This window comes from Culex quinquefasciatus, chromosome 1, assembly GCF_015732765.1.
Source record: "Culex quinquefasciatus strain JHB chromosome 1, VPISU_Cqui_1.0_pri_paternal, whole genome shotgun sequence".
NCBI lineage: Eukaryota > Metazoa > Arthropoda > Insecta > Diptera > Culicidae > Culex > Culex quinquefasciatus.
Genome location: NC_051861.1, coordinates 69,093,401 through 69,106,531, shown reverse-complemented (window position 1 = coordinate 69,106,531; position 13,131 = coordinate 69,093,401). Strand labels below are relative to the sequence as shown.

The following is a 13,131-nucleotide window of genomic DNA, read 5'->3' as shown; positions in this document are numbered from 1 at the left end:
AAATAGGGAGACTGGTCGAAGTGAATTTGACGTACCCAAACAGACACGAGTTTGACGTATCCAAACGAGCATTTGCCTTTACGCCCAGCAAAACTTGGCAGTGTTGGCAAGCTCAAAACATACGTTGCCAGATCGATTTAGCAAGCTTAGACCAGTCTCCCTATTTAGGGTCTCTAATGCGACCCTATTCGCACCCGACTGCGAACTGTCTTCGTGACAGCATCAACATCTGTCAGCCGTGCGGAGCCATTCATTCTCTCTTGCACCCGCGCCGGCTGCAGAAGTGCAATCAGTGTTAATTACTTATAATTATTACTTGATTTAATAAAAGTTACTTGTTACGGTAAACACCTCGCATTACTCGGTATCGTAACAAATTGGCGACGAGGATTACGGAGTCGGTTCCGTCCGCGGTCGTTTTCGCGACTTCACCGAGTGCTGGCTCACTACACCAAAGTGAGGTTAGGTGCGCGATGGATGGCCAGGTAGTTCAGCAGCTTCTGCAACAGAGCCTGTGTCAGCAGCCGACGAGCTGGACGCACACACGACAGCGTCCCAGCTGGAGGCTCAAACGCCTTCGGGAGATCTGTTCGCCTGCAGCCGCGAGCCCTGCAACACCAACTCTCACACACGTGGACCACACCGAAGGTGACTCGCACGAAGCGGCGGAGAACCGGTTGCCACGATCACAAGCGATCGTGCGCACAGGTGAGCTGGATCGATGACATCTTGGTCGTCAATCAGGTCCAGGAGCAGCGCCGCGATCAAACACAGCGATCGTGTCCAGGTAGAAGTAAACATCACCTCAACGGGCACGTGCAAGTCGGTCGATCTATTCACAGATTCGTCCGCGGCGGTCTCAAGTCGGACGAGTCCACAGAGTGTTTTGCGCCCACAGGCCAACAGACACTCGAAGCAACATCATCGGGGGGAAAGGACCTCCGGGCGACAACCAATTCACCAACGTGGAGAACAACAACAATGCTAGCGCTGGACGATCAGCTCAGCCAGCAGAACAGCACCAAGGATTTCAACATCTTCAAGGTTCTTCGGTACGCTGCTTGGGCTTGGGATCCAGGACCGCTCCTGCAACGTGTTGGACTCCCGAAACGACATCGTATCATCTGTTTATTTAGCGATCAGCTGTGGCAACATAATGACGACTGTGAAGGAGTATTGAGTCGAGCAGAGCAGAAACATTCTCTTGACATTCTGCTGGGCGCTCGGATTTTGAAGCCAGCTGAACATGAAGGATTGAACGAGCTACTTCAACAGTTGCAGCCATCAAGCCCGGATCGCCAATCAAGATTCTCCGCGGATAGAGTTCATCCTGAAGCACCACACCTACGATGCTCGCCGAGATTGCGGTTCACATCTGTCTACTGCGAGCTGCACGACTTCTAGAAAGGGGGAGGTGTTGGGATGCGACCCTATTCGCACCCGACTGCGAACTGTCTTCGTGACAGCATCAACATCTGTCAGCCGTGTGCATACTGCCCACGTCAGGTGAATGCCAGAGTTGGTTCAGCAGCAAAACTGAAGAGCGATATCCAGAAGCTGACACGGCGGAGCGCAAAGTACATCATCGCTGGTGACCTCAACGCGAAGCATGAAGTTTGGGGCAACAGCAGGAGGAATCGGAACGGAGTGATTCTGCACAACGACCTGCAAAACGGATACTACAACGTTGTGAGTCCAGATCGTCCAACGAGGGTGGCTCGGTCTGGGAATCACTCAATCATCGACTTCTTCATTACCAATATGGCTTAGAACGTGGCTCATCCTGAGGTGTTTGAAGAGTTGAGTTCTGATCACTATCCGGTGGTTGTGGAGTTGGAGCTTCCGTTACTCCGCAGCGGCAACCAACCCGGAAAGATTACCACAACGTTGACTGGCAGCAGTTTCAGCTAGTGGTCGACAGCAACATCGACTATGATCAACACCCGGAAACTTCTGCCGATATTGATCGTTCGCTGGAGGTGATCCAACAGGCTATCAACCAAGCAGAGGCTGCCAACGTTCTGGAGGTTCCTGTTAATTTTAAGGTAACTGATATTGACGTAGATACTAAACACTTGATTAGACTTAGGAATGTTTATAGGAGACAGACTCAGGAATGTTTATAGGACTGGGGACCAGGGGCGCCGACTCTGGGGGGGCACGGTACTTTTTGCCCCCCTTAAAATTGGGCAGGGGGGGCAGCCCATACATTGTGCCCCCCCCCCCCCCCCAAAAATTTTAGAAGAAAAATATTCTTATTTTAAATATTACAAAAAAAATCACAGAAATAATTGAAAATAATATTTAAAACTGAATTGGAATTGGATAGAATTCTTGTAAGCGAATCTGTTAAATAGTTCAAAAACATTTGTTGTTTTTTAAATCGACAACGTTTCATCTATACTACTGCGCTCTCTTATGCTAACTAGGTAGGAAAACCAGCAAGCTTAGTATACAAGAGCAAACTTACGCAAACTCTTGTCAAAACAATCATCAAGTTTTCAGACGCAACATTCTGCGATTTGCCATTGTAGATCAGGATTTAGCGAAAATGAACTGAAACACTTTTCAAAATGGTCATTTGATGACAGCTTTACATTTAAAAAAATGCTGATAAATTCGATATTTTTTTGGAGTAATTTTAGGTATTTTCTTTCTTGATTTCTTTTTTAAAAATTGCAAATTTTTGGTCGTATCAAGTTGTCATAATGCTTTTTAAATTTTATTAAAAACCATTTGTGTATCTTTTTGGTTATTCTTAAATTCTGAAATTCTAAAATTCTGAAATTCTGAAATTCTGAAATTCTGAAATTCTGAAATTCTGAAATTCTGAAATTCTGAAATTCTGAAATTCTGAAATTCTGAAATTCTGAAATTCTGAAATTCTGAAATTCTTAAATTCTTAAATTCTTAAATTCTTAAATTCTTAAATTCTTAAATTCTTAAATTCTTAAATTCTTAAATTCTTAAATTCTTAAATTCTTAAATTCTTAAATTCTTAAATTTTAAATTCTTAAATTCTTAAATTCTTAAATTCTTAAATTCTTAAATTCTTAAATTCTTTAATTCTTAAATTCTTAAATTCTTAAATTTTAAATTCTTAAATTCTTAAATTCTTAAATTCTTAAATTCTTAAATTCTTAAATTTAAATTCTTAAATTCTTAAATTCTTAAATTCTTAAATTCTTAAATTCTTAAATTCTTAAATTCTGAAATTCTGAAATTTGAAATTTGAAATTTTAAATTCTTAAATTCTTAAATTCTTAAATTCTTAAATTCTTAAATTCTTAAATTCTTAAATTTTAAATTCTTTCTTAAATTCTTAAATTCTTAAATTCTTAAATTCTTAAATTCTTAAATCTTAAATTCTTAAATTCTTAAATTTTAAATTCTTAAATTCTTAAATTCTTAAATCTTAAATTCTTAAATTCTTAAATTCTTAAATTTAAATTCTTAAATTCTTAAATTCTTAAATTCTTAAATTCTTAAATTTAAATTCTTAAATTCTTAAATTTTAAATTTAAATTCTAAATTTTAAATTCTTAAATTCTTAAATTTAAATTCTTAAATTTTAAATTCTTAAATTCTTAAATTTTAAATTTTAAATTTTAAATTCTTAAATTCTTAAATTCTTAAATTCTTAAATTTTAAATTCTTAAATTTAAATTTTAAATTCTTAAATTTTAAATTCTTAAATTCTTAAATTTTAAATTCTTAAATTCTTAAATTTTAAATTCTTAAATTCTAAATTCTTAAATTCTTAAATTCTTAAATTCTTAAATTCTTAAATTTAAATTCTTAAATTCTTAAATTCTTAAATTTTAAATTCTAATTCTTAAATTCTTAAATTCTTAAATTTTAAATTTTAAATTCTTAAATTTTAAATCTTAAATTCTTAAATTTTAAATTTAAATTCTTAAATTCTTAAATTCTTAAATTCTTAAATTTAAATTCTTAAATTCTTAAATTCTTAAATCTTAAATTCTTAAATTTAAATTCTTAAATTTTAAATTTAAATTCTTAAATTTTAAATTCTTAAATTCTTAAATTCTTAAATTCTTAAATTTTAAATTCTTAAATTTTAAATTCTTAAATTTAAATTCTTAAATTCTTAAATTTAAATTCTTAAATTCTTAAATTCTTAAATTTAAATTTAAATTCTTAAATTCTTAAATTCTTAAATTCTTAAATTCTTAAATTCTTAAATTCTTAAATTCTTAAATTCTTAAATTCTTAAATTCTTAAATTCTTAAATTCTTAAATTCTTAAATTCTTAAATTCTTAAATTCTTAAATTCTTAAATTCTTAAATCTTAAATTCTTAAATTCTTAAATTCTTAAATTCTTAAATTCTTAAATTCTTAAATTCTTAAATTCTTAAATTCTTAAATTCTTAAATTCTTAAATTCTTAAATTCTTAAATTCTTAAATTCTTAAATTCTTAAATTTAAATTTTAAATTTAAATTCTTAAATTCTTAAATTCTTAAATTCTTAAATTCTTAAATTCTTAAATTCTTAAATTCTTAAATTCTTAAATTTTAAATTCTTAAATTTTAAATTCTTAAATTCTTAAATTCTTAAATTCTTAAATTCTTAAATTCTTAAATTTTAAATTTTAAATTCTTAAATTTAAATTCTTAAATTCTTAAATTCTTAAATTCTTAAATTCTTAAATTCTTAAATTCTTAAATTCTTAAATTCTTAAATTCTTAAATTTTAAATTCTTAAATTCTTAAATTTTAAATTCTTAAATTCTTAAATTCTTAAATTTTAAATTTTAAATTTTAAATTCTTAAATTCTTAAATTTAAATTTAAATTTAAATTCTTAAATTCTTAAATTTTAAATTCTTAAATTCTTAAATCTTAAATTCTTAAATTCTTAAATTCTTAAATTCTTAAATTCTTAAATTTTAAATTTTAAATTCTTAAATTCTTAAATTCTTAAATTCTTAAATTCTTAAATTCTTAAATTCTTAAATTCTTAAATTTTAAATTCTTAAATTCTTAAATTCTTAAATTCTTAAATTCTTAAATTCTTAAATTCTTAAATTCTTAAATTCTTAAATTCTTAAATTCTTAAATTCTTAAATTCTTAAATTCTTAAATTCTTAAATTCTTAAATTCTTAAATTCTTAAATTCTTATATTCTTATATACTTAAATTCTGAACAAATAAATTGACGTTAAATTTTCGATTTTTTTAAACATTGTTTTTGCCTTCCTCATTTTACTGAGGAAAGGCTATAAAATCACTCGAAAAATGAACTTCTCAATTAGACCTCCTAGACCCACCTTCATGTATACCTATCGACTCAGAATCAAATTATGAGCAAATGTCTGTGTGTGTGGTGGGATGTTGATCAAAAATTTGTCACTCGATTATCTCGACATTGGCTGAACCGATTTTGTCCGTTTTGACGTCATTCGATCCGTCTTGGGGTCCCATAAGTCGCTATTAAAAATTATGCAGTTTAGTTAAGTACTTCAAAAGTTATGCTAAAAAAACGATTTTAACAAAAGTCCGGAAGATTGTAGAAAGGGTGGTTTTTGTAAGAAAACCCGTCATGCAATACATTTTCAGAATGGTATTTAAAAGACCTTTCCAACGCGTCTAAGACATTGAAGATCTGACAAATCTATCAAAAGTTATAAGGACCTTAGTGTTATTTATACGCTTTTTGGAGGCCGGATCTCAGATATGTTGATGAAAATGTTGTCCAGTTCTCTCATGCGACCTATCGTTGGATAGGTATTCAAAAGACCTTTCTAACGCGTCCAAAACATTGAAGATCTGACAACCCTATCAAAAGTTACAAGCACTTAAGTGTTATTGAGGCACTTTTTGCATTTTGGACAGCACCCTTTAAATGTGAGGAAGGCGCCAACCACCTAAGGGTGGATTAAGTAACGTTTTTTTTGTAATTTCCAAATTTCAGATTTTTTAAATTTCTGAATTTCAACTTTTGATTTCTTAACATTTTTAAGCCATGAGTTTTTTTTTAACCGTAGGGTTTTTAAAACTTTTTTTTAAATTTTGGAATATTTATTTTTTTCTGTTATTTTTTTCTAAATTGCAGATTTGAAAAAATGTTGTTTTTTTATGTGCATTTTCCAATTTCTAAAGTTCAAAATTTTTGCTTTTTACTTTTGTTTTCATTTTTAGAATATTTGTGTTGTTGAATTTTAAATACCTGATAATTTTTATTATTGACTGTTACTTCTGGAAAATAAGTGAGAATATGCCAATTAGAAGGAATTCGCCTTCCAAACATAGAAAAAATTCCCCCAATAAACATTCTCAATCACGTTTTAATAAATTATCTTTTTCAAAAAAAAAAATGGATTCCGGATGAAAAAACTCTTATCACATCGTAATATTCAAATTGGTAAAATTCGTGATGTATAATAAATTTAAACATCAAATCGCCACTCTCATCTAACGATTTCGGAAAACAACCTTGCCCCCCCAACATTTTGGACTAGTCGGCGCCTCTGCTGGGAACTATGACAAAAAGATTTCAGTTAACAATTTGAACAAAATTATACAAGACCGACTTGACAATATCAGAAATCAAGAATTTTCAAAACATGTAAGCCAGCTTGGGAATTATTCAAAACCATTTTGGAAACTTTCAAAAATTCTTAAAAACAAACCAAAGCCTATTCCTCCTCTTATTGTTGAGGATTCTCCTTTGATTACATCCGAGGAAAAGACAAATGCACTTGGGCTTCATTTTGTTAGTTCACATAATCTTGGCGCTTCCATGACCAGCCGTAAAGAAACATCAGTTGCCAATAGTATTTCAACAATCAATGACTCTACCTTTGAATTTCCTGCAGATTCCCATGTTTCTGGTGAGGAAGTCAAAGTTGCAGTTAAACAAATGAAAAATATGAAAGCTCCAGGCTTTGATAACATTTTTAATCTAGTGTTGAAAAAACAGAGTGATCAGTTCTTTCAACATCTTGCCAATATTTTCAATAAATGTTTGCAACTTGGTTACTTCCCCACCAATTGGAAACTGGGCAAAGTCATACCAATTTTGAAGCCTCAAAAAGATCCAACATCGCCAACAAGTTATCGTCCCATTAGTCTTTTGAGTAGTCTGTCCAAACTCTTTGAGAAGGTCATCTATTCAAGGCTTTTGGATTTTACCAACGATAATAATATAATTTTGAATGAGCAGTTTGGCTTCCGAAAGGGCATAATACTGCTCATCAGCTTACGAGAGTAACTAAAATCATCAAGCAGAACAAGCTTGAGTCTAAATCAACTGCTATGGCTTTGGATGTTGAGAAGGCTTTTGACAATGTTTGGCATGATGGTTTGATACATAAACTGTATTTATACGGTTTTCCAATGTATCTTATCAAAATTATCCAGCACTATCTTTCGGAGAGATCGTTTAGGGGTTTTCTGAATGGGATTGCTTCTGGATTATTCAACATTGATGCTGGGGTTCCCCAAGGAAGTATTCTTGGCCCACTTCTGTACAATATTTTTACATCTGATTTGCCTACTCTTCCTGGTAATGGTGTGTTGTCACTTTTTGCTGATGACACTGCCGTTATTTAAAAGGGTAAAATAACCAGATATTTAGTTGGCCGTCTTCAGAAGGGTCTTGACGTTCTTTCCGAATGCTTTGGCGACTGGAAAATTCGCATAAATGCAGCCAAAACTCAAACCATCATTTTTCCACTTTCCAAATCGGCCAGATTTGTCCCAAAGGATGATGTTTTGATTAAAATGAATGATGTTTTGATACCCTGGTCAAAGGAAGTTGTCTATTTAGGTCTCATACTTGACTCGAAACTATTGTTTCGGCAGCATGTAGATAAAATATTGAACAAGTGCAGCATTCTCATCAGGTGTTTGTATCCTTTAATTAACAGAAAATCAAAGCTATCTTTGAAAAATAAGCTAGCAGTATACAAACAAATAATTTACCCCGTTATTGAGTATGCAGTACCTGTTTGGGAGTGTTGCGCTAGAACTCATAAATTGAAGCTCCAGCGTGTCCAAAACAAGGTACTCAAAATGGTTTTGAATGTTCCTGGCTGGACAAGATCAAGTGAGGTTCATGAATTAGCAGAAGTAAAAATGTTGGATCAGAAGATTCAAGAAAAATGTTTGAAATTCAGGGAAAAATGTGCTATATCTGAATACCCCTTGATTCAAGGATTGGTTTAGTTTATGGTAAGATTAAGTTAGTTTTAGGTTAGGTTATGTTTTCTTAAATTTTTTTTTTCCTCATTGTACCTAGTGTTACAAAAATGATAAATCATATACTTTTAACGTTAAGAAAATGAACAGTGTTTAAATCACGAAAAGCAAACTAAAGCTGAAGAGCCACAGCTGACCACTTATTATGTAAACCAAATGTAATTATTATAAGAAAGATTCAATAAAGTATATTTAATTCAAAAAAAAATTCTGTCAGCCGTGCGGAGCCATTCATTCTCTCTTGTACCCGCGCCGGCTGAAGAAGTGCAATCAGTGTTAATTACTTATAATTATTACTTGATTTAATAAAAGTTACTCGTTACCTACGGTAAACAACTCGCATTACTCGGTATCGTAACAATACCTTATTACCATCATTACCTTTCGCATGCATTTGCAGAATGGAAATGATGTTACGGAAGCAACAACCGGTGGTAGAGGCAGTGCTCATGGTCTGAACGGAAACGGGCAAACCGTCTTTTCGGTAACGGCCGAAACAGATTCCGGTAGCCGATACAAGGAACGTTCGGGTTACGAGTTTAATTGCCATGCCTGCCATCGGCAAGAGGTGTGGGTGCTCTCCCCATTCAAGCAATTGGTGGACTTCTAGGTTTGAGCAGAAACTTACAATGCCAAAACAAAAGTCCACTACAACGAATTCAAAAGTTTTGCAAGTGTTATCAGGGTTATGAGCATTTTACTTAGGTGATAAATAAAAAAGCACTGGATTCACAACCCTGAGGTCGCCGTTTCGAATCCCGAGGCGGACGCAAAAAAATCTATGTGTAAGTACAGATATTCGGTGCCTTCCCCGTGATGGAGGTCCCGAAAGGCGGAGTCTTGTCGCAAAAAGAACAATACACGCCTGTGAATCCGTGGACGAAACCGCAAGGGTGATTAAGGCCACATTATAAGGTCGACTCCGTATTTCTTTTTAACTCCAGGTCAGCCCATAAAACAAGCCGCTTCTTCTAGAACCGGTCCCAATTCTTCATGACCCGAACTCATTTGCGCAGCAAAATTGTCTCATATCTAAATCCTTACTAAGTAATGTTGATTGTAGATAGGCCATTAATCTCGAACCGAGATGGTGCTCTGCTCTGCTAGAATTTTTCGTGACTGAGATAAGTCAAGCTGATTTCTGACAGTTTAGTGGGGTCGAAGTCGTCGAAGTGAGGTGTTTATTATTGTTATTTGTTTATTTGATTGTTTCAGTTGGAACGTTTGCCGCTTACTTTTGAATAACAATTTTATCCAAAAAAGGCGTTAATAAAAATACTTAGAAAAATGCAACCCAAGCGAAATATGGGCTTACTTATTGTAAACCAAAAAGAATTTGGAATACAGGGTCTATTAGTTGAGGTAATGTGTAACATCTAGAAAACTTTTTATTATTCCCTAAGTGTGCTGTTATGGCACTAGGAGAGGGCACCTCGTCCGCAACGAGGTTCGAACCGGCGACCTCTGGATTGTGAGTCCAGGGGGTGGTCCGATTGATCTACACAGGCGTCCAAAATCTTTAACTTAATTGTGATTCAAATTCATTCGGGTTTCTTGTACGAACAGGGGCAGAATGTTCCTAGTTTAAGTTAACGTTAATTATTTTTTTAAAAGCGCAGACTGCAGTAAAATATGCTGAAAGTAACAAACATGTCCTCTTCATAACCGAAGAGCGTATTAAAAACGTAACACCAGACTTTCTCAGAAACTACAACAACGCGGTTTATCGGAAGTTGAAGTTTATGTGAGTATTTTTTAGCATGTAATTCTTAAAATATTAATAAAAGTTACATTTTAGATATTCTAAATCATCAGCGGCCATTCTACTGAAATTAAACGAGGTTCAAGGATGGAATTTTACTCCGAGCTTGGTGATAGTTGAAGCAATACAAAAACATAGACGACATGAACACAAGCCAATCACCAGACGATGCCATTTACTATTACAGCACCTTTGTGGCCAGCATATTCGACGCGGTGGAAACCTTTTCTCGAAGGCTTCAGGGCCGATGCCAATGCATCCTAACTATTTCCCAGGGATGTTTTGATGATAATTTACCCCATGAATTGTTTTTTCAACAGGGCAACATTTTTTCGGAAAGCGTGTTGAATTCGAGCCAGGACGTGCTCGACATTCTTCGAGAATCATTGGCACTTGGTTAAAGCTTAAATAAAGAAGCTGATATTTTTATTGGAATATCTTAAAATCTTACTATAGATTGGTCCTGATGTAGAATAAATTAAGTGTTTCTCAAAGAAATTAATAAGTGCTACTAGGTTTACAGACATATGCCTTTATTCGACACTATTTAATTTGACCTTATTATTACGGCCAGGATGGTTTTTCGCCTTCCTTCAATACACGACCATAAAGGGCGCTCTTATCCCGGAACATAGTCATTCGTTCGGTTTCCTTGTTGTCCAAGAACCATCCGAACCCGTATCCTGCCAACGGAACGATGGCCAGCAGGTATTGCCTCGTAAGTCCAAACATCATTGTGCTGGATTCAAGTCGTTCTAATCCCGTCGACTTTGTGGTTGTTGTTGTTGGTGCTGGGCTGTTTGCTTCCACTTACGGGTGTACGAATAATCAGCGGCAATAGAACCGATCGATAGCGTCGGAAAGATTATCACAACACAGTGACGACGCCAAAAGTTTGCCAAAGACATGGAGCTGAGATTATTTAAGAGGATAGGAATGAAAAATTAAAGATTAAAAAAATCTATGATTACGCAAAACTTGCAATAACTCACTCAAGCAGAACCCATTCGAATTTCGATGGTCGATGCAGCAGTACTGTCAAAATGAAGTTCACCCTTACCAAAAATCATGATTTTTTGAGTTCCAAATCCCACTTTTCATACGATTTTTTGAGTTCAGGTACTACAACCATAAAAATGGTTATATGGGTTGAACTGAAAAAACCGTATGAAAAGTGGAATTAGGAACTCAAAAATCATGATTTTTGGTAAGGGTGTTATAAATGTGGTTTCGAAGTGAACCAGTGATGCCAGTTGTTTTTAAATAAGGAAGCGTTCTTTTATTACGTAACGCAGTTTGGGGGATCGGTGACCGTGTTTCGCGCTCCATAATTTTTGTTTAATTTTGTATGAAAATTTTGTTACGTGGGGAGGGGGAGGAAGTCTAAAATCCGATTTTGCGTTACGCTCCTAAATTATTTGCCTGTTAGTACACGCAAAATCCACATAACACAGATTTTTTAAAACAATTACACAGATTGTTGAACATAGAGTTATCTAAGCCCGAGCTCACGCACACTAGCACCCCATTTGTTTTGCTGGCGGGTACAAAATTTAACCTCAATCTTTTTCGTGTACGTACACGCAATACATGCGCACGTAGATAACTCTATGTTCTAGCTGTCAAAACTGTATGTCCGATTTCGTTTTGTTTACCTTCTTTGGCGCGTGAAATTGCAACCCTCTGATGAAGGACAGTCAGACATTGGTCTGATGTCGTTCGTACGGAATGTTTTATGCAGTGATTAGATGGTCCAACGTTCTGCTACTGTAGGCCATCATGATTTTGGAAGTGGCGCTATCTAGACGGATGGTGCACACCCTAGCTCTTTTCAACGTATTTTGGTTTGAATTTTTACACACGTTCTTCAATGCTGCCCGTGTGGATCAATCGGACCGCGCACTGGACTCACAATCCAGAGGTGTCGGTTCGAATCCCGCGGCGGGCGCTCTAAAATTCTTTGTGTAAATATGGGTATTCGGCGCCGTCGCTCCGTGCCATACTTTCATACACTTAGGAGCCCAGGGCGGCGAAGTCCTTGTAGATAAAAGGAAGACACTAGTGGTTGGTACCTAGCCAATGGTGGCCGACAGCTATAAAGTCAACTTCGTTTTCTTCAATGCTGTTTGTTCAATGATATCAGCCAGACCCTACACTCAAAATCAGAAGTACCCTTCAAAAAGGGTTTTATCTACCCTTTATCTGTCATCCCAAAGAAAAAAAAACCCTTTTTGAGGGTTACTTCCACCCTTTTTTTCAAGTTCACCCGTCGTCACCCTTTTGAAAAGGGTTACTACCGGTAAACTTGAAAAAAGGGTGGAAGTAACCCTCAAAAGGGTTTTTTTCTTCTATGGGATGACAGATAAAGGGTAGATAAAACCCTTTTTGAAGGGTACTTCTGATTTTGAGTGTAAGATGACAGACAGTGGGCCTCGTCGGATCCGCCCATTAATTACGCAACTCAAAATTTGCATGGGAAACTTTTTTTTCGTGACGGCTTTCGCGGCACTCTCCTTTCAACTTTTGTAGACTAATATTCGGACGAGTTGCACTGAAAAAATCCCACATAGCAAATTCATGTGCTTTTTCACGTGAGCTGCTCCAAAAATCAACACGATAATTTGCCATGCTTTTCACTTGACTTCGATGTGTTTTTCATGTGACATGTATGTGATAATCATTTGAAATCAGCTGATTGCAAGCGAGATTTTCTTCATTCTTTTTTCGCTTGGTTTTCACTTTGGATTCAATAGAATTTCACTTGGATTTGCCCCATTCGACTTTTCCCTTGATTTCATAGTGAAAATCACGTGAGATTGAAATGTATTGGTGTTTGATGAAAAATTACTTATTCGTAAGATGGCGACGGACGAAGACGGTCCAATTTGCGTTTTCTTTAATTGAATAGATATTTTTTTGTGTATTAAACTAAAATTAAATCAAACTAGAACTTTTTGGTAAGTATGTAAACAGTGAAAATCGACAAATTACGTAAATGCTAACATTCGGCAATGAAATTTCGAGAATTAAAACTCCGGCTAAAAGTTGGCTCCTGATTTTTTTTTTCAGCACTGACGCTTGATGTTAACTTCGAAATCTGGCTGCGGTACGATTCGCGTTCCGAAACACACAACAACCGTCGGCA

The 13,131-nt window shown here is 35.0% G+C and overlaps 2 protein-coding genes across 2 annotated transcripts; one reads left to right on the top strand and one right to left on the bottom strand.

Moving 5' to 3' along the window:
* Window positions 1-473: 473 nt before the first annotated feature.
* On the top strand, window positions 474-10,480 carry LOC6049152. The gene is given in 6 exon segments (XM_001865924.2): window positions 474-708; window positions 8,530-8,552; window positions 8,625-8,792; window positions 9,844-9,968; window positions 10,023-10,131; window positions 10,133-10,480. Coding segments are annotated over 6 exon segments (915 nt in total). The 3' UTR covers window positions 10,388-10,480.
* Window positions 10,481-10,498: 18 nt separating this feature from the next.
* Window positions 10,499-10,855, bottom strand: LOC6049154 (NADH dehydrogenase [ubiquinone] 1 beta subcomplex subunit 1). Its single transcript, XM_001865923.2, has one exon. It carries the CDS (start codon window positions 10,719-10,721, stop codon window positions 10,551-10,553), a length of 171 nt encoding a protein of 56 aa, XP_001865958.1. The 5' UTR covers window positions 10,722-10,855; the 3' UTR covers window positions 10,499-10,550.
* Window positions 10,856-13,131: the final 2,276 nt, after the last annotated feature.

Bases quoted from the DNA above. Each gene is read 5' to 3' on its own strand.
- LOC6049154 (XM_001865923.2), bottom strand. From the start codon at position 10,721: ATGATGTTTGGACTTACGAGGCAATACCTGCTGGCCATCGTTCCGTTG.